Below are 27,771 nucleotides of genomic sequence, written 5' to 3' on the forward strand. Positions count from 1 at the left end.
AACCTGCAGAAGGAGGCTGTGTAGACTTAAATATACTAAAAGCAATCTGAAAAGCAACTATTTCGTATTGGTTTTATTTAAATTTTACAGAAACCTGATCAGAGTTAAGTATGTAATTATAAGTACAGTAACAATTTCTACAAAAATGCACATACAATGCCAGAACTCCTTAAAAGCAACTAATATCGTATTTGTGTTTTGCATAAAACATGCATTAATATGTTGGCCAAAATCAATCTCTACAAGAAAAAACAGTTCAATACAGTCGATAAGAAAACTAGTTGTGAACAACAGGTAAAAAAAGAAGTTTCCAGTTAATGTGAAAGAAGGAATAGTACCTTTCATAAAACAAGCCCTTCAGTGCTGAGTTAACTGATCGGTACTATTGTGCTGCATGTAATGTAACGAATCACCTCCAAGACTTGGTCCTGATCGGTCATAGGAAGTAAGGGACTTTCTGGTAGTTACATCAGATATTTGAGAAGATTAAAAGTTTTCCGGACACGATGGTATACTAATAGTGCAACCTTGCAAAAAGGGTTCGAAACATTCTCAGACTTGGAAGAGTTCCCCAGCTTGATAAACAACCTCAAAGACACCCCGAGCCTTTGAACGGAGCCCTCTGCACAAGGCCAGCTCAGGGCTCACCAGCATGTCCTGTGGCCACAAGACCTTCCAGCTCCACATACCACCCTTCGTGAGGATCTGTAATTAGGAGCCTGAGTGCCGAAGAACATGGTTGTGCCATTTCTCTGAGGCTTTGACTTTTTATAAGGCCTAGTTCATCTCGTCCAGGGATTGGGCACTCGAATGAATACACAGATGCTGGACACATAAGGAGTATTAATATACGTGGTGGCCCCACAGCCTGAAATGCTTTTATTAACATACATCAAGGTGTGTCTCTGACTGTCAGGAAAGATCTTGTTCCTCCAGAGGGAGAGAGAACCTGAGGGTTCTCTATGTATCACAAGGCATTTCCTACATAGACTGAGGGGTGTTAAAGAGGTCTCATATCAACTGAAAGGACTTCCCCTCAAATGTGGGGCTCTGTATAACCTTCCATGAGGATCTTCAAAAAAAAAAGATCTCATGGTCGTTAGGGAAGTGGCGGTGGACATTAACATTATATATACAAAACTCATCATTTGTGCAGCCTCGGGCCTTGTTTGCAATCTCTTCCACAGTCTGTCTCTTCCAAAACAGGGCTCCTTGCCCTGCTTATTACAAGTAAGCTAAGTCAAGATCTGTTTTCTTTAGCAGATTCAAAGGGGAAAAATAATTTATTGGGATTCTAATAACATTTTCATAACAGAATATCAAAATAGGTCCACTTTTGATATATGCTTATGAATATCCCTGATAATATCAAGAAATCCAGAGGACTTCGTAAACCACCAAGATTTCACAGGGGTGAGACCCGGTCTGTTTTCTAGGCAGCAGAGAAGGGACTAGTATACTGGCAAATGTTCTCCAGGAAGCCCTGTGAGCACTACAGTACTGAAATTCTAATTCTAGTGCCAGTAGAATCATGAACGAAAATTTCACTTGAACTGTATTAGTAAAATTCATAACAAAGGTTTGCTTCCTCAACCCTGTCATCTGTTAATCTCTCCGCCTGTGACAGACATCCAGACCAGAAAACCATCAGTCCTGGCTACTCTGGAGGTTGGGCCTAGAGAAAACAAGCCCCAAGATCCTTTCTAAGCTATGACCAAACCTCAGAAAACAGGGATGTGAAAGAAGGAGCAGACCAGGCTTGAGGAAGCTTTGACCCAAGGCACCACAATCATAGGGGCGAGGGGACCTGTAGAGGTTCTAGGTGACGGGAAGAGAGCCTTCCGTGATGCCTGCGGAGGAGGTTCTGGAAGGCAACAGCTCTGTGGCAAAACACACACATCTGGGAGTGAAATAACACATCATTAAACAAGACACCAATTTGCTTTCTCAAAATCAAACTTTTAAAAACTATGCAAATAACCCTGGGTGCACTGGAGTAGGAGTACACTGGAGAAGTCTGTGGAATGAGCTGCATTAGCTGAGTCACAGAGGACGCTGGCTGTGAAGTCAGCATCCACACTGTGGCTACTGCAGCTAAAGAGAATGAAGGGAGCGCGAGGCCTCTCCAAACAGAGGAGGACGGAAAGGGGCCAAATGTGAACCACACCTCTTTTATTCCAAGAATGGGAAGTGCATTTTCATTGGCCTGAATGAGAAAGCTTTATACTCCACTCTAGCTGCAGTAATACTGCATCCCGTCCACTCTTCTTCTCTTTTTTGACTGAAACTCTTCAAAGAACTGCTGAATGTCCTCTCTCTTAACAACCTGTTGATGAAAAGCAAAGATTATGAAAGAGAACTAAGTAACAGAATCGCAATACGAGGCCATAGCATTCACAAACAAGTCAAATGATACTGCTAAGAATTATGTTAATGTGCAGTTAATGATAGCATCTCCATTTTCTTTCTTTTTTTTTTTTTTTTTTGAGATGGAGTGTCACTGTGTCACGCAGGCTGGAGTGCAGTGGCATGATCTCGGCTCACTGCAACCTCCGCCTCCTGGACAAATAATAAGACAAAGGGAAATAAGACAAAGGGAAAATACAAATAAAAAAGCAAACTGGTCTAGGTGCAGTGGTTCACGCCTGTAATCCCAGCACTTTGGGAGGCCGAGGCGAATGGATTGCTGGGGGCCAGGAGTTCAAGAACCAGTCTGGACAACATGGCGAAACCCCGTCTCTACTAAAAACACAAAAATCAGCAGGGCATGGTGGCAGGGGCCTGTAATCCCTGCTACTCAGGAGGTTGAGGCAGGAGAATTGTTGTACCCGGGAGGCGGAGGCCGCAGTGAGCCGAGATCACGCCACTACACTCCAGCCTGGGCGACAAAGTGAGACTCCATCTCAAACAAAACAAAACAAAACAAAAAGCCAACTGGACAACCTGACAGTCCCTGCCCACCCCAACAGCGAGTCTGCACCAATGGATCCAATCGAAAGCTGTCTAATGCCATCACAGAAACAGGTTTGTTTATTTATTTTTTGAGACAGGGTCTCCCTCTGCCACCCAGACTGGAGTGGAGTGGTGCAATCACAGTTCACTGCAGCCTCGACCTCCTTGACTCAAGCGAACCTCCCGCCTCAGCCTCCCAAGGAGCTGGGACTACAGGGTGCATGCCATGCCTGGCTAATTTTTTTTTTTTTTTTTTTTTGAGACAGAGTCTCGCTCTGTCGCCCAGGCTGGAGTGCAGTGGCGTGATCTCGGCTCACTGCAAGCTCCACCTCCCGGGTTCACACCATTCTCCTGCCTCAGCCTCCTGAGTAGCTGGGACTACAGGCGCCCGCCACCAAGCCCGGCTAATTTTTTTTTCTATCTTTAGTAGAGATGGGGTTTCATTGTTAGCCGGGATGGTCTCAATCTCCTGACCTCATGATCCGCCCGCCTCGGCCTCCCAAAGTGCTGGGATTACAGGCGTGAGCCACCGCACCCGGCCTATGCCTGGCTAATTTTTAAATTTTGTGTAGATACGAGGTCTCACTATATTATCCACGCTGGTCTGAAACTTCTGAGCTCAAGTGATCCTCCCGCTTCCTCCCAGAATGCTGGGATTACAGGTGTGAGCCATGACACTCAGCATGTTTATTTTTTAATAAGGTAACACATGCTTATGGTTAGGAAAGAAGGACAGTGAGACAAGGAGAATGAAGGAAAGAGAAAGAAAAATAGAGCACGTGAATGAATTTGAGCAAAAAGGGAAAGAGATAAAGAGAAAGTAAGAAAGAGGGGTATAAAGTGAAAACTTCCCTCTCATTCCCTAGTAAGTGCAGCTAACATACTCAAAATAGCAACTTGGAATAATGCTAACTTGGAATAATTTTCTCAGACCAGTAGCTGATACACCAGTTTTATAAGCACCAACAATAATACTGCTGCTCAACCAGTGAGGAATCCAAACCCCTAACAGATTCAGGATGCAGAGGCTGAACACATCCTGAAATGAGTGCAGCTCAAAATTCTAATGTACTTAGCTAAATGGCACGGGAATTTACACTTAACAAAATGCTAATAAATAGGATACTTGCAAGTTGCAAAATGAAGGATCTGTCCCTACCCTAGATTACAAACATTAGCCACAGAAAGCCCATAAGTAAAAGGAAATATCTCTAGCAACGATACTGTAGGAGGAGACCTAACAACACACAAATGAGACTGTGCAGCTTTTGGTTTCTGGGTATCCTCAAATGGTCACAGCTAACGTGCAGAGTAGAAATGCTAGTGAATAAATACTTGGGTTCAATAACAAATCAGTTTTTTAATTTATTTCAGAAAATTTATAGTTTCTAAGTTTATTAATTATTATTGCTTTTTAGAGACAGGGTCTCACTCTGTCACCCAGGCTGGAGTACAGAAGTGTGATTATAGCTCATTGGAGCCTCAAATTCCTGGGCTCAAGCGATCCTCCGATCTCAGCCTCCCAAGTAGCTGGGACCACAGGCACACGTCACCATGCCTGCCTAATTTTTTTTGTAGAGGCAGGGTCTCATCATCTTGCCCAGGCTAGTCTTGAATTCCTGGGCTCAAGCAATCCTCCCACCTTAGCTTCCCAAAGTGCTGGGATTCCAGGCATGAGACACTGCGCCCAATCTAAGTGGTTTTTTTTTTGTTTTTTTGTTTTTGTTTTGTTAGATACAAACATTAAATAAAAGGCAGTCCATCGTCTAAGAACAGCTAGAACGTATTAACATTATCCCTATGGACAAATACAACCAAAGCAGATAAGCTTTATGGCAACCTGAGGTTTTGTTTCTTTTTCTGTGAAGATCTGGTTAGTAATGTCATGGAACAAACAACAAAAATACCACATTTTGCCGGGCGCGGTGGCTCACGCTTGTAATCCCAGCACTTTGGGAGGCCGAGGCGGGTGGATCACAAGGTCAGGAGATCGAGACCACGGTGAAACCCCGTCTCTACTAAAAATACAAAAAAATTAGCCGGGCGTGGTGGCGGGCGCCTGTAGTCCCAGCTACTCGGAGAGGCTGAGGCAGGAGAATGGCGTGAACCCGGGAGGCGGAGCTTGCAGTGAGCCGAGATTGCGCCACTGCACTCCAGCCTGGGCGACAGAGCGAGACTCCGTCTCAAAAAAAAAAAAAAAAAAAAAAAAAAATACCACATTTTTCTGACCTTTTAAATTATCTGGTCAGATAAAAAATTCTCTCCTAAAGACTCCTAATGAGTGACGCTAGTGATAACAAGGACCCGGATGCTGAAGAGACCTGTGAAGACTTTGAGTAAAAGTCTCCAATGTGCATGAAAAAGAACATGCCTAACTTTTTCCTTTTATGTAATTTTAAGTATATGTTTGTGATAAAATTAATAAAGAAAACCAACCACAAAAGAGTGGAGGTGCAACAGCACCAGCATCAAGAGGGCATGCCTGCACACTATTTGAAACACCTCGAATGTCCATTGACAGTTCAGAGGTTACCACACTGAGGCAGAGTGCCCCATTACACCCATGAACATTCTTAGTTCTAGCACCAAAGAAGCTTGAGTCTGTATTAACCAGAGGATAGTCTCTGCAACAGAAACAAGAATAACTACATTAAGTTTTAAGAACTGTAGGGAAGGCCAGGCGCGGTGGCTCATGCCTGTAATCCCAGCACTTTGGGAGGCCAAGGCTGGCGGATCACGAGGTCAGGAAATGGAGACCATCCTGGCTAACACAGTGAAACCCCATCTCTACTAAAAATACAAAAAATTAGCCTGGCGTGGTGGCAGGCGCCTGTAGTCCAGCTACTTGGGAGGCTGAGGCAGGAGAATGGCATGAACCTGGGAGGCAGAGGTTGCAGTGAGCCGAGATCACGCCACTGCCCTCCAACCTAGGCGACAGAGCAAGACTCCATCTCAAAAAAAAAAAAAAAAGAACTGTAAGGAGGTAGGAATTGTTCCCAGTGATAGTGATAAACAGTCTCTAAAAACTGAGAAAACCATTTAGGAGAAGGCTCTTTTAACCTTACAATTCATTTGGCAGAAAGGCAGCAGGCAGCACTGTGACCCTGTCCAGAAATTCAGGCAGTTAAATGTTCTTCCCACACTTATGACAAAGAAAAAAACGACCTAGCCTTTTGCGGGTGGTGGCGAGTGTGGAGAGGACTCCATGAAGGCCTCGGGCACACTGAGAGTACAAGGTGGTGGGTTGCTGCCTGCCCACCCCCAAATACCACACACCGCCCCTCTACCGCATGCGAATCTTTGCGCCTAATCATGTCGTCGCCAAATCCCGCTTCTGGTACTTCCTATCTCAGTTAAAGAAGATGAAGAAACCTTCAGGGGAGATTGTCTACTGTGGGCAGGTGTTCGAGAAGTCCCCACTGCGGGTCAAGAACTTTGGCATCTGGCTGAGCTATGACTCCCGGAGCGACACCCACAACATGTACCGGGAATACCGGGACCTGACCACCACGGGCGCTGTTACCCAGTGCTACCGAGACATCTATGGGCGCCTGGGCCATTCCATCGAGATCCTGAAGGTGGAGGAGATCGCAGCCAGCAAGTGCCGCCGGCCAGCCGGCCGGCCATCAAGCAGTTCCACAACTCCAAGATCAAGTTTCCCGCTGCCCCACCGAGTCCTGCCCATCAGCACAAGCCACGCTTCACCACCAAGAGGCCCAAAACCTTCTTCTAGGGGCAGGGCCCTCGCCTGGGTGTGCCCCAAATAAACTCAGGAACGCCCCCCACCCCAAAAAAGAAAAAAAAGGAAAAAACGACCTAAAGTAGGAAGACAGAGATGACATTTAAGAAAGCAGGGCTCAAGCCAGCCTCCCGAGTAGCTGGAACTACAGGTACAAGCCACCATGCCCAGTTCTTTTTTTTTTTTTTGAGATGGAGTCTTGCTCTTCACCCAGGCTGGAGTGCCTAATCATGTCGTCACAATCTCGGCTCACTGCAACCTCCACCTACCGGGTTCAAGCGATTCTCCTGCCTCAGCCTCGGAGTAGCTGGGATTACAGGCACCTGCCCTCATACCCAGCTAATTTGTGTATTTTTGTAAAGACAAGGTTTCACCATGTCGGCCAGGCTGGTCTTGAACTCCTGACCTCAGGTGATCCACCGACCTCAGCCTCCTACAGCGCTAGGATTAAGGCGTGAGCCACTGCACCCGGCCACCATGCCCAGTTTCTAGTCTAAACTATGGAACTTAGAATTCCAGGAAATGGGTCTGGTGTTAATTTTTCCTGCCCAGTCATTTTCCCCTCCCCCTCCCAAAGATCCATGCTTCAAGGTCAGGATCAGCAGAATCAGTACTGTGGATTCCTTCCAATGACCTTCTGCTAAGCTACAAGTACTCTCTCAGAGGCTGTGGGACTGCGCCCTCCCATCATTCCTCCCAGCTTAGCTGGGGTTGGCAAGGACTCCCAATGTAACTCTGATGTTTCACTACCTCTTATTCATTTCCCTTAGCCTGCCAATTTGCTCAAAACAGTCCCTGAATTCAACTCTCAAGTACCCACTTAAGTCGCAGTCATTTTTTTTTTTTTTTTGAGATAGGGTCTTGCTCTGTCGCCCAGGCTGGAGTGCAGTGGTGTGATCTCGGCTCAGTACAACCTCCACCTCCTGGGTTCGAGTGAGTCTCCTGCCTTAGCCTCCCAAGTAGCTGGGACTACAGGTGCCCGTCACCACGCCCGGCTAACTTTTGTATTTTTAGTAGAGATGGGGTTTCACCATATTGGCCAGGCTGGTCTTGAACTCCTGACCTTGTGATCCACCCACCTCGGCCTCCCAAAGTACTGGGATTACAGGTGTGAGCCACCACACCCTGCCAATCACAGTCATTTTTAATCATCAAAGGAAATAAACCCTTCATTCAAAACTTACAGGGCTATGATTAGAATTCTTTAACTCAACATACCGTGCCTTCATCAGCAAATCTCTTGAGATAGTCTTTAAGTTCAGTCTTCAAATCATTGTATTCTAAATCAAAACCACAAAAGTATTTAAGTTTAGATAAACCATTTGCTTTCAAAAACAAAATATTCTTTGCCATTGACACCTGAGTCTGTTAATAATGTAGTATAAATAAAAATTTTCTTAAGTGAAAGCTGCATAGAAGCTCATTCCCAAATTATCTGTACTTCCACCATGTTGATATGAGACCCTTTTTCATTAAAAAATAAAAAGCAAAATTTTTTAAAAAGCACAAAAAGCAGAGATATCTAATCCCATAAAGATTAAGAATTTTTAAAAGGGCTTCCTATTTCTCTGGAATTCTGGTAGCTGAAATAATCTTGGACTTGTTGAATATTTAATTTAATTTAATTTAATTTATATTTTGAGATGGAGTCTCACTCTGTCACCCAGGCTGGAATACAGTGGCACGATCTCGGCTCTCTGCAACCTCCGCCTCCCGAGTAGCTGGGACTACAGGCACGTGCCACCATGCCTGGCTACTTTTTTGTATTTTTAGTAGAGACAGGGTTTCACCACGTCAGCCAGGCTGGTCTTAAACTCCTGACCTCAGGTGATCCACCTGCCTTGGCCTCCCAAAATGCTGGGATTACAGGCGTGCGCCATCGCGCCCAGCCCAAACAAACTGACTCACTTAACAGTTTATATTATGTACAAGGCACCTTGAGGGCTACAAATATCTTTTAGGTGCATCCTCTATCCTTGAAAAGTTTTTACTCTAATAAAGGCAAAAAGAAATTAATAGTTATAAATAAAAGACAAGGCCAGGTGCAGTGGCTTGCACCTGTAATCCTAGCGCTTTGGGAGGCTGAGGCAGGTGGATCACCTCAGCTCAGTTCGAGACCAGCCTGGGTGACATGGTGAAACTCTGACTCTATTAAAAATACAAAAATTAGTGGGGACCAGGCATGGTGGCTCATGCCTGTAATCCCAGTACTTTGCAGGTAGATCACCTGAGGTCAGAAGTTCGAAACCAGCTTAGCCAACATGGTGAAACCTTGTCTCTACTAAAAATACAAAGTAAATTAGCCAAGCATGGTGGCGGGTGCCTGTAATCCCAGCTACTTGGGAGGCTGAGGCGGGAGAATCACTTGAACCCGGGAGGCGGAGGTTGCAGTGAGCCGAGATCACGCCACTGCACTCCAGCCTGGGTGACAGAGTGAGACTCCATCTCAAAAAAAAAAAATTAGGGGGGCACAGTGGCATGCATCTGTGGTCGCAGCTACTTGAGAGGCTGAGGCAGGAGAATCACTTGAGCCTGGGCAGCAGAGGTTGCAGTGAGCCGAGAATGCATCATTGCACTCCAGCCTGGGCAACAGAGCAAGACCCTGTCTCAAAATAAATAAATAAATAATAAAAGACAGAAATGACTGATGCCATAAAAGGCACATAAAAGTGGTGGCATCCAAGTGGAAATGGCTGGGATAGAAATCACTGAAATAAGTTTGGCCTGCTGCATCTGGGTGGTGGTGGGGGGATGTAAAAGCCTTCAATCAAGGGTTTGGGGGTATTTTCTCCTCTAGTGGTTTCCTGTGAACCACTGAAGCAACCTCAAGAACTGTCAAAATGGTGACATGCCTTGCTCAAAAACATGACACATAATGTCCAAAAAATTGTTTCAATGGATGGAAAATTTGCATTCATCCATCTACCCTTAATCAGAATAGCATATGTTGTGGTTTCTCAAGCATGTAATTATTCTAGCATGTAACTCTGATTCAATGGTAAAAGCAGCTGAAATATGAAAATCAAGCAATGGTTTACAATTCAAAATTTTAATTTTTTGTATTAGATTAAAAATACATGTGTTTACTGCCCCCTTTATATTTTTTTACATAGTGAAGGAAACTGAATTTTCACACACACACAGTATTTACCACAAATGAGTTCCACTTGCTGGACTCTATTCATGCTGCTAAGGGTATCCATTAGGGGATCGCTCCTGTCAGTAGCCTGGGCAATCTTGCCTTTGTTTTCATAAGCCAGAACTGTGTCGTATTCATCTGTCAGGAACAAGACATCTAGATCTCCATACATTTTCTTTAAGAAAAAAAAAAAAAAAGAAAGTTTCCCCATTAGAACTGTTTATCACTCTCAGAAAGTCAATTTCATGAGAATCACTAAAAATGTAATTTTTTTATATTAAGACCTAGAAAAACTGGAGCCTCTTAACACAGAATTGCTAGAAGGATTTATTCTTTTTGCCTAAATTTCTTTCAGAAATCTCCCAATTTCCCAGATGTCATATGGTCTATGGGATATTTATTTAAAAACTATTGATTTACTGTAACTTTCTTTTTTTTTTTTGAGATGGAGTTTCACTCTTGTTGCCCAGGCTGGAGTGCAATGGCGCGATCTCGACTCATTGTAACCTCCGCCTTCCAGGTTCAAGTGATTCTCCTGCCTTGGGCTCCCAAGGAGCTGGGATTACAGGCATGTGCTACCACGCCCAGCTAATTTTGTATTTTTAGTACAGACAGGATTTCACCATGTTGGTCAGGCTGGTCTCGAACTCCTGACCTCAGGTGATCACCTAACTTGGCTTCCCAGAGTGCTGGGATTACAGGCGTGAGCCAAAGCGCCTGGCCAATTGACTGTAACTTTCAACCAGTGTTTCCAAGCAACTTTTTGATATAACAAAGATAAGTAAACTAAAATCAAAATAAGTGAATTTAAAATACTGCATAATTATCCATTTCTTCCACAAACATTCCAACTGTAAGTACTATGTCATAAATTTGCTTAATGTAAAAATTTTGAGGGTCTCCTAAACATTAATTCTGTAAATATATTGTTCAGGTGTTCTTTTTATTTTCCTTTCTTCCTCTGGTATAAAAATTGAATTTTTTCCCCAGGTGTTCTTATTTTGGGGCACCAGTACACAAAACATGCTAACACTGAACTCAATCAGATACTTTACCATACAGTCTTGGCAGGTACACAACTTGCTACGCCAGTTCAGGGGCCAATAGGTGGCAGTGTCTTTCTTTATAAACTGCTTAGCTTTAAGCTCCTGAAGTTTGCAGCCAGATTTTGATTCTGCGTTGAGGCTTTCATTCTTAAACACTGTCTGAAATAAAATTAAGTTTTGAAGCATGTTTTTTAAACTACCATAGTTTTCACAGTTTAGATTTTGTAAAGAGATTTCTTTAGGCAAAGGATAAAATTGAAATCCAAAGCCATAAGTTTACAGAATTAATTCTGCTTCAGTTTTCTTTTTTTTTTTTTTGAGACGGAATCTCGTTCTGTCGCCCAGGCTAGAGTGCAGTGGCATGATCTCGGATCACTGTAACCTTCGCCTCCCGGGTTCAAGCAATTCTCCTGCCTCAGCCTCCTGAGTAGCTGGGATTACAGGCACGTGCCACCATGCCCGGCTAGTTTTTGTAATTTTAGTAGAGATGAGGTTTAACCATGTTGCCAAGGCTGGTCTCAAACCCGTGACCTCAGGTGATCTGCCACCTCAGCCTCCCAAAGTGCTGGGATTATGGGCATGAGCCACTGCGCCTGGCCCAGTCTTATTTCTTGATGGCTCGTACTTCACACATTACCTGGAGGTCAGATTCAGAACTAGAGCCGGCACATGGTTCACTGTTCTGCTCTACTTTAACCTCCCGAACATCATCCTTTCCCTGTTCTGGAACATCCTCTTTGAGGGTACTATCTTGATGCTCTCCATTTTCAGGTTTGATAACTTCCTGATCACCTATTCCATCAATGTTCCGCACCAATCCATCATCCTCAGTGGATATTTTGGTTACTGTGGGTTCAAAGAAAAAGAAAAACACACACACATATATCCACTGACCTAACAGACAATAAAATCCCAACAGACAATAAAATCACTTATTCTATTATTATTATTATTTTTTTTTACAGACAGAGTCTCACTCTGTCGCCCACGCTGGAGTGCAGTGGCGTGGTCTTGACTCACTGCAACCTCTGCCTCCCAGGTTCAAGCAATTCTCATGCCTCAGCCACCCAAGTAGCTGGGACTATAGGTGCGTGCCACCATGACTGGCTAATTTTTTGTATTTTTAGTAGAGACGGGGTTTTGCCATGTTGGCCAGGCTGGTCTCGAACTCCTGATGTCAAGCAATCTGCCTGCCTCAGCCTCCCAAAGTGCTGGGATTACAGGTGTGAGCCACCACATCAGGCATAAAATAGCTTTTGCTATTTTTTTTTTTTGAGATAGAGTTTCGCTCTTGTTGCCCAGGCTGGAGTGCAATGGTGCGATCCTGGCTCACTGCAACCTCCACCTCCTGGGTTCAGGCAATTCTCCTGCCTCAGCCCCCTGAGTAGCTGGGATTACAGGCATGCACCACCATGCCTGGCTATTTTTTATTTTTAGTAGAGACAAGGTTTCTCCATGTTGGTCAGGCTGGTCTTGAACTCCTGACCTCAGGTGATTCACCTGCCTCGGCCTCCCAAAGTGCTGGGATTACAGGCGTGAGCCACCACATCTGGCCTAAAATCGCTTTTTCTGATATTAAAATATTTCAGAATCTGGAAAAAGAGATTAGTCCACCGTAGTCTCCGAAATACTGAGAAAGAAAATACCAACACTTCTTTAGGTTATGTCTGCCTAACTCAAATAGTTCAAATAATGAAACAGTTTATTTGAAAATATCAATCACTGCTTAAGCACTTTACACATAAAGGAGAAAATATTGTACTGTACTTGTTAGAGACAGAATAATACAAGAAGCAGGAGGAAGAGACTGAATCATAAACACAGACAGAAGGGTAATTTTTTAAAAACAGCTTTTCTTTATGGGAGGAAGAAATAAAAAAATGATGGGTGTAGTGGCAGATATACTCTTAGACAGAGAAGAGAAACGATAGGGGAGCTCACATTGGATGCCAGCATTTCAACATAATAGGAGATGAAGCCATCTGCTGATGCGAGAGGAAATGAACGGAGAGACAGGAGATCAATTTAAAAAACCCAATTAAGCTGGGTATGGTGGCTCACACCTGTAATCACAGCACTCTGGGAGGCCAAGGTGGGTGGATCACCTGAGGTCAGGAGTTTGAGACCAGCCTGGCCAACATGGTGAAACCCCTTCTCTACTAAAAATAGAAGAATTCGCTAGGCATGCTGGCGCATGCCTGTAATCCCAGCTACTTGGGAGGCTGAGGCAGGAGAACTGCCTGAACACAGGAGGCATAGGTTACAGTGAGCAGAGATTGTGCCACTGCACTCCAGCCTGGGCAACAGAGCAAGATTCCGTCTTTAAAAAAAAAAAAAAACCCAACGAATGAGAACTACACATAGATAGGTTCAGCATCTGTGGACAGTGAGAGAGATCACTGGAAAGGGTGTGCAGAAAGGGAGCAGCACTTAAAAACTCTGAGGCAAACTGGCTGGGAGTGGTGGGCTCATGCCTGTAATCCCAGCACTTTGGGAGACCGAGGCGGGTGGATCACTTGACATCAGGAGTTTGAGACCAGCCTGGCCAACATGGTAAAGCCTTGTCTCTACTAAAAATACAAAAATTTGCCAGGTGTGGTAGCACGTGCTTATAGTCCCAGCTACTCTGGAAGCCGCGTCACAAGAATCGCTTGAACCCAGGAGGCGAGGTTGAGGTGAGCCGAGATAGCACCACTGTACTCCAGCCTGGATAACACAGTGAGATTCTGTCTCAAAAAAAAAAAAAAAAAAGACAGAAAAACAAAAGAACTCTAAGGCAAATCTAAAGTGTAGGATGAGATCGGAGGTATGGCTATGCTGCTCGTGGTTTGTATGGTGAATTGGTCTCTAAAGATGAGAAGGGCAAGAAATTATGAAGCCTAAGCAGCAGATACTACAAGTAACTGCCACCTTAAAAATAAATTAAGAAACATATACAGCATTACCAATAAGATAGTTAATGCCTCAGGACCGTTCATTAATTAGTTGTTTTGATTTAATTTCTTAGTGTATAATAAAAGCACCAGATAGGCTGGGCATGGTGGCTCATGCCTGTAATCCCAGCACTTTGAGAAGCCAAAATGAGTGGATCACTTGAGCTCAGGAGTTCAAGACCAGCCTAGGCAACATGGAGAAACATTGTCTCTATAGAAAATACAAAATTAGCGGGGCATGGTAGTGTGTGCCTGTAGTTCACTTTTATAAGGGCACTAATCCCATTCATGAGGGCTCTGACTTATAAAAGAGGCCCAAGCGAGCTTGTTTGCCCCTTTTAACAGGTACAGACACATAGAAGAATCCGTCTATGAGGAATGCGCCCTCAACCAAACACTGACTCTGTGGGCATCTGAATTTTGGACTTCCCAGTCTCCAGAACTGTGAGAAATATCTGTCTATTGTTTATAAATTACCCAGCCTAAGGTATTTTGTTCTAGCACCCCAGACAAAGACACCACCTCCTCTCCAACCGATACCATGTGTTATAATTACCAACTTATTTCAGTTCTATTTATCTTTCAAAATCCCATTCAAAAAATGCCTCCTCCATTTTCTCTAACTCTGGTCTCATCAATACTCTGCATCATATCATTTAAGTATAAATTTGTTTTTGGTAGTATCCCAACAAATCTATGCACCTTGTGGAGAAAGAACACATACTATTTTTTTTTTTTTTTTGAGGATGGAGTCTTGTTCTGTTGCCCAGGCTGGAGTGCAGTGGCATGATCTCAGCTCACTGCAACCTTTACCTCCTGGGTTCAAGCAATTCTCCTGCCTCAGCCTCTGGAGTAGCTGGGATTATAGGTAAGTGCCGTGACGCCCGGCTAATTTTTGTATTTTTAGTAGAGATGGGGTTTCGCCATGTTGGCCAGGCTGGTCTCGAACTCCTGACCTCAGGTGATCCACCTGTCTTGGCCTCCCAAAGTGCTGGGATTACAGGCATGAGCCACTATGCCTGGCCAGAACATAACTATTTTATAACCACAGAACCCAATTAAAAATAGTTGCTAAAAATTCTGAATTGAACATACAAATTTCACAAGCACAAGTTTGTGGCACACCAACTTCACAAAGATACCTACCTGCCAATTGTGCAGCATAAGCCCACAAAAAAGAACAACGTTTCATGCAGGCCTGGCATACCATCTCCTGAAAATCTCCACTCTCAGGGGGAATGGCACCAAGATGCTGTGAATATAGAACACCAAAAATTTTCTTGTGATTGCCAAATTGTCCAAAATGCCCATTATTTTATAAATACTGTAATAACACACTGATCATATCATTAGAATTTATTTTTAGAAGACTAATTATAATGTAAAATATAAGCTTTATCTTTTTGTGATGACAATGGTTTCAAAAGGTGGAACATTTTCCTTACCCTTCCATGGAACCAGTCTTCACAGACTACGCACTGGATCATCTCATCTGGAATCTAACAGAGAAAAGCAGTTTGTTAAGGATTACACTGAATTCGGGAACATGGAAATACCTGGCACACAGTAAAATAAGATACTAAATATTTGTTCTACATGAACTGGTGTTCCAAAGGGTTACATATGAGATAAGCACTTTACAATCTCAAGGCTCTTCACATCAGTTACTTAATATCTGATTCTCACAAAACTGTGTAGACAAGGAGGGCATTCCCATTTTATACAAAACTCAGGTCCACGCAAGTAATGTGAATGGACCAATGCAGACAGTGACAACTGGGACTTTTTACCACACCATCCGTTAATACAACACTCAGTTGTATTACTGTATAAGGATGTTCACTCCAGCCTTCTTTATAATATTAAAAAATTAGACAATGCCTTTCTGCTGCAGAAGAATCATCCTGCCAAGTACACTGAAAAGTAAATGTTATGAAAAACCTCTTGATAGATAACTCCCCTAATTTGAATAAATTAAATAATTAAATGCTGGCCCTAGGAAAATAATATACCAAAGGACATAGACCATTCTGGGGATGATTTTCTTTTATTCCCAGGCTCTCATAGCTGTTAATTAACATCCCATTGTTGTTCTGTCCTTTTCCTATTGTAGGCTTCTTAAAGGGAAAAAAAAAAAAGCACATATTGTGGAACAGGAGGAGCTGTAACACTCTATCACATGCCTTAAAATACCCAGTTTTGGCCGGGCGTGGTGGCTCACGCCTGTAATCCCAGCACTTTGGAAGGCCAAGGTAGGCAGATCGCCTGAGATCAGAAGTTTGAGACCAGCCTGGCCAACATGGTGAAATCCTGTCTCTACTAAAAATACACAAATTAGCCGGGCATGGTGGCGAATGCCTGTAATCCCAGCTACTCAGGAGGCTGAGGCAGGAGAATCGCTTGAACCCGGGAGGCAGTGGTTGCAGTGAGCTGAGATCGCGCTACTGTACTCCAGCCTGGGTGACAGAGCGAGACTCCGTCTTAAAAAAAAAGAAAACAAAAATCCAGTTTTAAGGTTTTATTTTTGTTAAAGAGACTTTCAATCTGTCCCTCTATATAATTTGGTTCAATAATTATAGTTCCAACGCAATTAGAAAGCAAGGAAGAAGGCAGAAGACTAATATCTCTAAAGACAAAAAGTACTCTTTCAAATTGGTAAATACCCAGACAAAACCCAAACCAATCAAAACATGGGCTGAGGATATGAAAAGACAATTCAGAGAGAAGGTTATTATGGATGTCCAATGAACTTATGAAAAGATGCATAACCTCACTTATCATCAGGGAAAGAAAAAAAAATTTAAGATACTATTCTTCGGCTGGGCGCAGTGGCTCACGCCTGTAATCCCAGCACTTTGGGAGGCCGAGGCGGGCGGATCATGAGGTCAGGAGATCGAGACCATCCTGGCTAACGTGGTGAAACGCTGTCTCTACTAAAATTACAAAAAATTAGCCGGGCGTAGTGGCGGGCGCCTGTAGTCCCAGCTACTCGGGAGGCTGAGGCAGGAGAATGGCATGAACCCGGGAGGCGGAACTTGCAGTGAGCCGAGATCGCGCCACTGCATTCCAGCCTGGGCGACAGAGGAAGACTCTGTCTCAAAAACAAACAAACAAAAAAACCAAAAACAAACACACAAAAAAGATACTATTCTTCATTTATCAGAATGGCAAAATTTTCAAGAACTGGTAATATGCAGGGTTGACAAAAGTGTTGGGGAAAAAACACTATCATATACTGTTGCTGGTACAACTTTTTTGGCAGATATGATCACAATTTTATTTTATTATTTATTATGATTATTATTTTTTGAGACAGGGTCTCGCTCTGTCACCCAGGCTGGAGTGCAGTGCCGCAATCCCTGCTTAGTGCAACCTCTGCCCCATGGGTTCAAGTGATTCTTGTGTCTCAGCCTCCCGCGTAGCCAGGACTATAGGCATAAGCCACAGTGCCCGGCCAATCACAATTTTAAATGCCACAGATACACTTTGATCCGTCAATTCTACCGATCCATTCTACATAAATACTTGGAGTATACTCAGTTGTATTACTGTATAAGGATGTTTACTCTAGCTTTATAATATTGAAAAATTACACAATGCCATTCTGCTGTAGAATAACAATTAGGTTGACTAACTTACAGCATATGAAGTTATAGGATACTCTGCAGCAGTTAGAACGGGGTAAGTGTTTTGTTGACATGAAAGAATGTCTATGATATACTGGTAAATGAGAAAAGCCAGCTGCAGAAGTGAGTGTACAGAATTTTCACTTCTGTTAATAGAAAGGAAACTACACATTGAAACACACATTCACTCAAACTCTTCTCTGTGCACAGAAAAAGGCCTAAAAATATACACACCAAAAGTGTTAACAGTGGTTATGCCTGGGAGGTAAGAGGTGCAGAAGTGAGGAAGAACTCGTTTTGAATTTTGCATATACTTCTTATTGACGTTTTTAAGAGGATGCTGTTTGTATACCCCATTTTTTCCATAAAGAGACAAAAGAAGTCGAAGGTCATTTCTTAGAAAGTGTTTGGGGGCTGGGGGAGGCAGTCAGGGAAGGAGAAGAAGGGAAGAAGCTCTGGCTTTGGGAAAGTCCTCCCCAATATTTCATTCTTATGATGTAAAAATGAAAAGAATGGTTGAGATGTGCACCAATTATAGATCCAACCCAGATTCATAAGAAAAGATAAATCTAGAGCCCTTTCACCATCCCACACTGCCTCTTGAAGAGCCAGAGGCTCGGATATGACAAGCGGTTGAGGAATCAAGGCTAGAGGGGAAACACTCCCAGGTTTAACTTCCAATTCTCTTACCTCGTCTTCAGGATCAGGATAAGGTCTCTTGCAAATGCAGTACAATCCAAAAAAGTTGTCATTGTACTTATTGCCAGAATTTACCTTTGCTTTGTCCTGAAATATAATATTGATTTCAATAATAATATGGTCTAACTTTAACTATAATTCCACACATTATAAAATTTATGCATTCAATACATTTCCACATTATTTCCCCCAAGAGGCTGATCTTTAATTTTCAAAGTAGGAAAAAAAAAAACCTCACTACTACTAAAGGGATACTTTTTTCAGGATACAGGGAAAAAATAAATTTTTTTTGTTTTTTTTTTTTGTGGTAATTAGGAGAAATTAAATACACCTATTCAATAAAATGGAGATAAAAGTCAATCATAAATATTAATTATCAACCTATGTGAACTGATATTGGCCTGGAATTTCAAGGTACTTCTTTTTTCTTTTTGATAGAGATGGGGACTCACTATGATGCCCAGGCTGGTCTGGGTTCAAGCCATTCTCCCACCTAGGCCTCCCAAAGTGTTGGGATTACAGGTGTGAGCCACCACGCCCAGGCTTATTTATTGGTTTTTCTTTTTCTTTTTCTTTTTTTTTTTGAGATGGAGTCTCGCTCTGTCACCCAGGCTGGAGTGCCGTAGCACAATCTCAGGTAACTGCAACCTCTGCCTCCTGGGTTCAAGCGATTCTCCTGCCTCAGCCTCCCAAGTAGCTGGGATTACAGGCACGCACCACCATGCCCAGATAATTTTTTGTATTTTTAGTAGAGGGGGGGTTTCACCATGATGGCCAAGCTGGTTTTGAACTCCTGACCTCAAGTGATCCGCCCGCCTCGGCCTCCCAAAGTGCTAGGATTACAGGTGTGAGCCACCGTGTCCAGCCTATTTATTGTTTTTATTTGTTTGTTTTGAGATGGAGTCTTGCTCTGTTGCCAGCTGGAGTGCAGTGGTGCAATCTCAGTTCACTGCAACCTCCGCCTCCTGGGTTCAAGCAATTCTCCTGTCTCAGCTTCCCAAGTAGCTGACTGAGTAGGTGACTGGGTGCCACCATGCCCAGCTAATTTTTGTATTTTTAGTAGAGACAGGGTTTCACCATGTTGGCCAGGATGGTCTCGATCTCTTGACCCTATTTATTGTTTTTAAGTCATATCCGCTACTTTAAAAGCCTCAGAGAATAAGTACAACCAATATAATTAAACCTGAATTACTTTCAAGTACATCTCTCCCCCAAACCTTTCACATTAATTACCATCTATCTTGTAGGCTCTCAACAGTTTATATAGTTTTTCTAACAAAGTAAAAAATGAAATGGCCATCTGCAAAGAATAGGCATAAGAACTTCTTTTTTTGGAAAATACAGGTATTTGTTTTTTACCCACTCTGGCAAACATTAACCTCAGCTGCTCTAACTGCATTTCTAGTTACAGTGCTTACTTACAGGAAGTAATTTGCATTCCAAATTTTTAAACTTGCTGTTTCCACAATCACAACGAAAATTTCTGAAAAAAGGAGGAAATAACAATTTTATTTTTCTTTTTACAAAAATCCAATTTAAAATTTCTTCAAGCATTCAAGCACATAATAAGACTTCACAATTCTGGAAATTAATAGGTACAAAAGCAAATATTTATATCACATACAAACATACAAGTAAAACGATGGCAGAGAAAGATAAGTGGTTTGAGTTTGTACCATATTATGTTTTTAAAGACTCTAAAAACAACTCTCTCCAATTATATAAAATAATTACGTTAAATTTCATTAGTGCTGGGTGAGGTGGCTCACACCTGTAATCCCAGCACTTTGGGAGGCCGAGGCGGGCGGATCACGAGGTCAGGAGATGGAGACCATCCTGGCTAACACGGTGAAACCCCATCTCTACTAAAAATACAAAAGATTAGCCGGGCGTGGTGGTGGGCGCCTTTAATCCCAGCTATTCCGGAGGCTGAGGCAGGAGAATGGCGTGAACCCAGGAGGCGGAGCTTGCGGTGAGCCTAGATCACATCACTGCACTCCAGCCTGGGTGACAGAGCGAGACTCCGTCTCAAAAAAAATAAAATAAAATAAAATAAAAAATAAATAAATTTCATTAGTGTACAACTGCTTTGCATGAAAAAACAAGATTAGGAAAAAGTGTAGATGGGAAAGAATCTATACTTCAAAAGCAGTTAGTAACAATCTCTGACTATGTTTACCTTTTTGTGTATAGCTCAAATAGTTTGTGACTTCCATGACATTCATAACTGCAAGCTAAACAAATTCCTGCTGGTTCTTCTCCCTCTGGGGTGCAGGTACTACAGGCATATAGTGCTTGTCTCTTTACTGAGCCCTGAAAGCCCCCAAAATGGAAAAGAGAATTAATGTAGTAGCATGGTTTACCTAATACCCACACTAGGAACTGAAAAATAATTAAAATCAGATTATCTGTGGTCAAGATCTTTCTGTAAAAACCATTAAGACTAAAAAGTTTACACAACAGAGCATCAACCAAAACACAGTTGCGTTGCATGTTTTATTTTTATACTAGTGCTTTTTTTCATGCAAGCACTTTTTTCTTTCTTCCTAATTTATTTATTTTTTGCAGAGATGAGGTCTTGCTATGTTGCCCAGGCTGGTCTCAAACTCCTGGGCTCAAGCAATTCTCTGCCTTGGCCTTCCAAAGTGCTGGGATTACAAGCATTAGCCATGACACAAGGCAGCACTTCTTTCTTTAAGTGATAGGAAGTCTGAATTTGTCAATCAGCTGTGAATAAATGGATCTGTTTAATCATTTTAATATGTGAAAACACAGGAGCATATGTATAGGTTTATGTAAGTAATATCACACTTTCATCCTGGAAAATGTTTGTAAATCCACCAAAGAAAGAATCAACACATGCAAAGAATTCCTTTGATTGTTAGGGGATGCATGCTGAAGTATTCAGAGGTATAGTGTCATCATGTCTGCAACTTATTTTTAAATAGTTCAAAATTTTAAAACAGCAAATTTTAAGTAGAAAAGGAGATAAAACAAATGTGACAAAATGTTAAAAAGTGAATATGTAGGCTGGGCATGGTGGCTCATGCCTGTAATCCCAGCACTTTGGGAGGCCAAGGTGGGCAGATCACCTGAGGTCAGGAGTTCAAGACCAACCTGGTCAACGTGGTGAAAACCTCACCTCTAGAACACTCCATCTACTAAAAATACAAAAATTAGCTGGGCATGATGGCGGGCACCTGTTATCCCAGCTACTCGGGAGGCTGAGACAGGAGAATCGCTTGAACCCAGGAGGTGGAGGTTGCAGTGAGCGGAGATCATGACATTGCACTCCAGCCTGGGTGGCAAGAGTGAAATTCCATCTCAAAAAAAAAAAAAAAAGTGAATATGTATAATAGGTATAGTTACCTTCCTCTAGGAAGGAGGCTTCCGGGATGCCAGTAAGGTTCTATTTCTTTTTCTTTTTTTTTAAAGTTCTATTCCAGTAAGCCTTTTGCACTCCTAATGTTCTATTTGTTGATCTGGGTTGTGGGAACACGCACACTTTCCTTTCAATCTGTGTACATGATTTGTGCAAATTTCCATATATTTTTACCACAATTAAAAGAAAATATTAAGGAATCCATTTTATAAAGGTAAATACACTTCAAAAATAGTTTACATATAGACTTATAACTTTTTTTCCTTTTTTTTTTTTAAGGAAAGCAGGGGAAAAATTGTTTTAGTGGTGACCAAAGGTTTTAAAATACCTGGGGCCATGTCTGGATACCAGGTTTATTCAACAACCTAGCGCTTTGCAGTGTAAATTAACCTTGGTCAACAACGAGAACTGGTATTATGATCTCAGTTCACACTACATAATGAATGCAAGTCTCTTCCCTCATCTCCCCAGTGTTCCAATCCACCCCTCTTCTAGGTAACCGTTCTTCCTACCAATTCTCATCCTTTGTCAGTCTACTTCCTACCCATCCTTTTCCATTTTTGTACCTCGAAGTATAGGGTGAGTCACTAAACACCACATCACACCCACTCAAACACTTGCTCACTCACAATGTCTTCCAAATGCCAAACAGATCCTTTTCTCCTCTCTCCCCTCCCTTGCCAGAGCCACTTGCTGTTCTGTTTCCGGTCTATTTCCAGGGGAAGGGGGCAGACTGCAGATAGACATGGGTACTTGCTTCATTTTGCCAAAAAAAGAAATAAAGAAAAAGTACTAGCTAGCACTTCTCCAACTAAACTGCAGAGGAACTAGCTGTCAAGGAGCTCACCGCAAATCTCTATGGATTTGAAAATCTCTTTAACCTGACTCATTCGGTCCCTAATAAATAAATAAATAAATAATCTTAGGATGGGAAAAGCAGGGACAAAGATGTCCGGATCTGAGAGGTCGCGGGGTGGTTTCGTGAAAAGCAGTGGTGCACCAAGAAGAGGCTGGAGAGGACGGACAGAGCAGCTGCTCCAGGGCCCTTCCTGGCGGGCCGGACAGAGTTGGAGAGAGGGGAGAGGGGGGCCCCTGCTGGACACAGGCTGAAGGGGGCCCAGGAGGTTGGGGATAAAAGGGAAGGGTGGGCTTGGGGTGAGGAAGCGGCAGACTAACGGCGGCCCCGGACCACCACTGGGGAGACGACTGCGGCAGGCGGGAATAGGGACAGCCGGGGCGGGAAGGGGAGGTTCGGCGGGAGCCGGGAGAGACGAGGCCCGGGCCGCGCGCCCACCTGCGAGTAGGAGCACTTCTCGGAGTCGCTGCCGCCCAGGACAGCGCACGCCTCATTCTCCAGCTCCTCGTCCTCCTCAAGGACGTCGACCAACGATACCACGGGCTCCAGCTCCGACTGCCGCCCAGCGGCGCCCTCGGCTCCGGCCATCCTCAACTGTCAGCCGAACAGCGGCTCGGCCCCGGCGGAGGCGGGAAAAGCGGCCGCGAGGGGCGTAGCCGGAGGAGGCGGGGCCCGAGTGCCAGGAACCAATGACAAGGAAAAAAAAGCGAAGGAAGGGGGAGGAGCGACTTCCGACAAACGGATGTCACTCCTCTCCCTTCTCCCGCCTGCGCCGGCCGCGGGCCGATTTCCGCCTCCGGGTGGCGCTTCCCGGTGTCGTGTTCTGGAAGCTTAGCGGTCACCATGGAGCTGCTGGGAGAGTACGTCGGGCAGGAAGGGAAGCCGCAGAAGCTGCGGGTGTCCTGTGAGGCGCCGGGTGACGGCGACCCTTTCCAGGGCCTGTTGTCTGGCGTGGCCCAGATGAAGGACCTGGTAACGGAATTATTCGACCCCCTGGTACAGGGGGAAGTGCAGCACCGGGTGGCGGCGGCTCCAGACGAGGCCTTGGACGGTGAGCTCTGAGACGGTGCTGCAGCGACCGGAGGACGGGGCGGGCGCCCAGGGGAAATTGGCTTGGGGAGCCCGTGTAGAGTGGCAGACTTGGACAAAGTGAGCCTTGAGGAAAGAAGAATTGCATCCAAACATTTTTGGCGGGCTAGGCGAAGTGGGGCTCACGCCTGTAATCCCAACACTTTGGGAGGGCGAGGCAGGAGGATCACTTGAGGTCAGGAGTTCCAGAGCAGCCAGGGCAACATATCGAGACCCCGTTTCTATTATTATTTTTAAAATAATTTAAAAAATAAAAATTGTTGGCATTTATCACCATATTTATTTGGGCTGCTTCTACTCAAGCGTTTCCACAACTCATCACTATTTCATTTATTTCACAAAAAAACGTGTCGAATGCCTACTATTATGTGCCAAACCCTGAGCTGAGCCCTGGAGGAAGAATGAATGAGGTGAATGCGACTCAGTTCCTGCCCTTGTGAAACACAAGGGGATTAGACAGGAAGACACTCTTATTAAAAGTGAAAGTGGGCCGGGCTGGTGGCTCACGCCTGTAATCCCTGCACTTTGGGAGACTGAGGCGGGCGGATCATGGGGTCAGGAGTTCGAGACCAGCCTGGCCAATATGGCGAAACCCTGTCTCTACTAAAAATACAAGAATTAACTGGGCGTGGTGGCACGCCCCTGTAGTCCCAGCTACTCGGGAGGCTGAGGCAGAAGAATCGCTTGAACCCTGGAGGCAGAGGGTGCAGTGAGCCGAGATTGCCCCACTGCACTCTGGCCTCGGCGACAGAACGAGACTCCGTCTCAAAAAAAAAAAAAAAAAAAGTGGTTCTATGGTCCCCTGTAACTGTTGCAAACCCAGAGACCCTAGGAAGGCTTCAGAAAGGATAAGACTTTTGGGCTGGGTGTTGAATAAAAAGGAGTTTTATCAGGTGTCAAACTACAGACATATTTGGAAGAGTACAATCTATCGCAGAGTAGGAATGGGTTCCAAAGACTGGGACAGACTTAATTTTATCACGTATTAACTCCCAGAGACTCCCTTGCCTTTCCAGTTTTGTAGGTGCAGTTTGAAAGTAGAAACATGGACCGGGCGCGGTGGCTCACGCTTGTAATCCCAGCACTTTGGGAGGCCGAGGCGGGCGGATCACGAGGTCAGGAGATCAAGACCACGGTGAAACCCCCGTCTCTACTAAAAATACAAAAAAAAAATTAGCCGGGCGTGGTGGCGGGCGCCTGTAGTCCCAGCTACTCGGAGAAGCTGAGGCAGGAGAATGGCGTGAACCCGGGAGGCGGAGCTTGCAGTGAGCCGAGATTGTGCCACTGCACTCCAGCCTGGGCGACAGAGCGAGACTCCGTCTCAAAAAAAAAGAAAGTAGAAACATGAAGTTTAACTGCATTATTTGTAAAAAATTGCCTGGAATGCAGAAATAGGCAGGTACTTTTTTTTTTTTTTTTGAGATGGAGTCTCGCTCTGTTGCCCAGGCTGGAGTGCAGTGCACAACCTTGGCTCACTGCAACCTCTGCCTCCCGGGTGCAAGCGAGTCTCCTGTCTCAGCCTCCCTAGCAGCTGGGATTACAGGCGCCCGCCACCACTCCCAGCTAATTTTTGTATTTTTAGTAGAGACAGCGTTTCACTGTGTTGGCCAAGCTGGTCCCGAACTCCTGACCTCGTGATCCACCCGCCTCAGCCTCCCAAAGTGCTAGGATTACATTGAGCTACCACACCCGGCCAGGCAGGTACATTTTAACCGTCCTGAGCTGAAAAACCCAAGAACTAAATATTAGAGTCAGGATTTACAATTCTGTAAGAAGGGCTTAAACTGTACTTTCCTTCCATCTTGGATGGAATATGGATGTTGGCTATAATCAAAAAGAACAATAACGAGTGTTGGCTGGAATGTGAAGAAATTGGAGACCTTGTACATTGTTGGCGGAAATGTAAAACAGCGTAACCACTGGGAAAAAGAGTTTGGTAGCTCCTCAAAAAATTGACAAGAAGTTACCATATGACCCACCAGTTCCACTGGTAGTCCTCCCAAGAGGACTGGAAACGTATGTTCACACAAAAACTTACACATGAATGTTCATAACAGCAGTATTTATAGTAGCTAAAATGTGGAAACAACAATTGGCTGGGCTTGGTGTTGCACCTTTAGGAGGCGGGAGGATCACGTGAACCCAAGAGTTTGAAGCTGCAGTGGGCTGCTTGCTCCACTGCACTCCAGCCTGGAGGACAGAGTGAGGCCTCATCTCTTCATCTCTAAGAATGATAATTTTAAATAATAGAAATAATGCAAATATCCATCAACTGATGAGTGCATTAACAAAATGTGGTATATCCATACAATGGAATATTACTAGCAATAAAAAGTAATGAAGTATTAACATGTGCTACAACATGAATGAACCTTGAAAACATTATGCTAAGTGACAGCCAGAAACAAAAGGGTACATGTTACATGATTTTGTTTATATGAATGTACAGAATAGGCAAATCCATAGAGATAGAGTAGACTAGTGAGCCAGGTACAGTGGTGGGCACCTGTAGTTCCAGCTACTCTAGAGGCTGAGACAGGAGGATCACTTGAACCTGGGAGTTTGAGTCTAGCTGGGCAACATAGCAAGACCTTATCGCTAATAAGGGGGAAAAAAGTAGATTAGTGGTTGCTGAAGGCCGAGGGGAATGGAAAGCAACTGCTAATGGGAATATCATTTCTCTTTGGAGTGATGAAAGTGTTCTAGGTGATGGTTGCACAAGCTAGTGAATATACTAAAAACCACTAGGCCGTACACTTTAAAAGAGTGGATTTTGGCCAGCTCCAGTGGTTCACACCTGTAATCCCAGCACTTTGGGAGGCCGAGACGGGCGGATCACGAGGTCAGGAAAACGAGACCATCTTGGCCAACATGGTGAAAACCCGTCTCTACTAAAATACAAAAAATTAGCCGGGTGTGGTAGCGCGTGCCTGTAATCCCAGCTACTAGGGAGGCTGAGACAGAGGAATCGCTTGAATCCCGGAGGCGGAGGTTGCAGTAAGCTGAGATCGCGCCACTGCGCTCCAGCCTGGCGACAGAGCAAGACTCTACCTCAAAAAAAAAAAAGAGTGGATTTTATGTTGAATGAACTAATATTTCCAAAGAGGAAAGTGATAGAAAATAAAGATTTTAAACACTGAAATTCTCAAAATCATTTTAATCTAAACTGCATGTTTTTATTAATCCCTAAAGTGAAATGGTCTTGTTATCAACCACTTTAGCTATATATATTTCTTTCAACCATAGAACGTATTGTCATACAACAAATATTTATTTTAAAAGGTGATGATGAAGATGATGCAGAAGATGAAAATAACATTGATAACAGAACTAACTTCGATGGACCATCTGCAAAATGGCCAAAAACACCGTCTTAACTTAAGTAGCCTTCATGACATTTAAAAGATGGCTGTTGTATCCTTATTGTCACACTAGGACATTTAAGGAAGACTTATGCTCTAATTTGGAAAAGCATTTGTGTTGTTCTCCTGGGACAATTTTGTCAAAGAGAAAACTGGTTTTTCTGTTTCTAGAAAACACAGTAAAGGCTTAGAAATAAAATCTGTTTTCTTGAGAAATAAATTTCAGACCCTGGAAGGAAAATAGAACACTTCATAATGTATAAAATCCTCTAAGTTGGCAACTGAATTTTTATCATTGTTTTCTGTTTTTAAAATAATCATTGATTTGTGTGATGTCTACATCTTTTAACTTCTGGTTCTGTTATAAAGAGTACATGTCATGGTTCATAGGCAGTAACATTTCAGAGAACTGACATGAACAAGTGGTGAAAATTGGGCATTAAATGTAACAGTTTTTCATAAATAGAAGGAAAATAAGGAAATAGAAATACTGAAGAGAAAGGAGAGTCCTTGAAAGAGACCCAAGGAAACCCTGAATTCATACCCACGTCAAATATACAGATATCCTGAGATGATGCCACTTGATGAATGTGCATTAATCTGATTTATCATGTACCTTAAGAGAGCCATATGGGGTATGTTTTTGTGCTGTGATATGGTATGTATACAGGTACAAATATAAGGCCTTAAGTAAACAATCTGCATTGATTACAATTTGGACATTTCCTCTCCTCCTGTAGCCATACTTTGATTTTGCTTTAAAAAGATTATTGGATCCTTTTAAAAATATATATTCCTAAAATATGTATGTGTGTGTGTTTCTTTTCTGCTCGTCAGTGGGACTAAGGCATTTTTATTTGCTGTGCATCCTTCCTGATTTAGATAGCTTCAATGCAAAGAAATCAAGTAGCATGTACCTAGTAAAATACAAATACTCATGGAATTTTA

The 27,771-nt window shown here is 43.5% G+C and overlaps 2 protein-coding genes and 1 pseudogene across 4 annotated transcripts; 2 read left to right on the plus strand and 1 right to left on the minus strand.

Annotated features, from left to right (window-relative positions):
- Positions 1–58: 58 nt before the first annotated feature.
- On the minus strand, positions 59–23,197 carry UBR7 (ubiquitin protein ligase E3 component n-recognin 7 (putative)). Of its 3 annotated transcripts, XM_003260904.3 has the most exons (11): positions 22,811–23,181; positions 20,314–20,447; positions 19,557–19,617; positions 18,126–18,221; positions 15,255–15,308; positions 14,956–15,061; positions 11,514–11,722; positions 10,886–11,035; positions 9,843–10,005; positions 7,910–7,971; positions 59–2,326 (listed from the first exon to the last, which is right to left on the minus strand). In XM_003260904.3, exons 1-11 carry the CDS (start codon positions 22,958–22,960, stop codon positions 2,234–2,236), a joined length of 1,278 nt encoding a protein of 425 aa, XP_003260952.1. In that variant the 5' UTR covers positions 22,961–23,181; the 3' UTR covers positions 59–2,233. The 3 variants fall into 3 exon arrangements, with proteins under 3 accessions (XP_003260952.1, XP_003260953.1, XP_030660138.1); XM_003260905.3 differs by lacking the exon at positions 20,314–20,447 and having other exon boundaries at positions 22,811–23,197; XM_030804278.1 differs by lacking the exon at positions 10,886–11,035 and having other exon boundaries at positions 22,811–23,164.
- Positions 6,158–6,685, plus strand: LOC100607315 (annotated as a pseudogene).
- GON7 (GON7 subunit of KEOPS complex) lies at positions 23,145–27,629 on the plus strand. The gene is made up of 2 exons (XM_003260906.2): positions 23,145–23,423; positions 26,744–27,629. Exons 1-2 carry the CDS (start codon positions 23,216–23,218, stop codon positions 26,836–26,838), a joined length of 303 nt encoding a protein of 100 aa, XP_003260954.1. The 5' UTR covers positions 23,145–23,215; the 3' UTR covers positions 26,839–27,629.
- The last annotated feature ends 142 nt before the right edge of the window (positions 27,630–27,771 follow it).

Source organism: Nomascus leucogenys, chromosome 22a (genome assembly GCF_006542625.1).
Source record: "Nomascus leucogenys isolate Asia chromosome 22a, Asia_NLE_v1, whole genome shotgun sequence".
NCBI classification, from domain to species: domain Eukaryota; kingdom Metazoa; phylum Chordata; class Mammalia; order Primates; family Hylobatidae; genus Nomascus; species Nomascus leucogenys.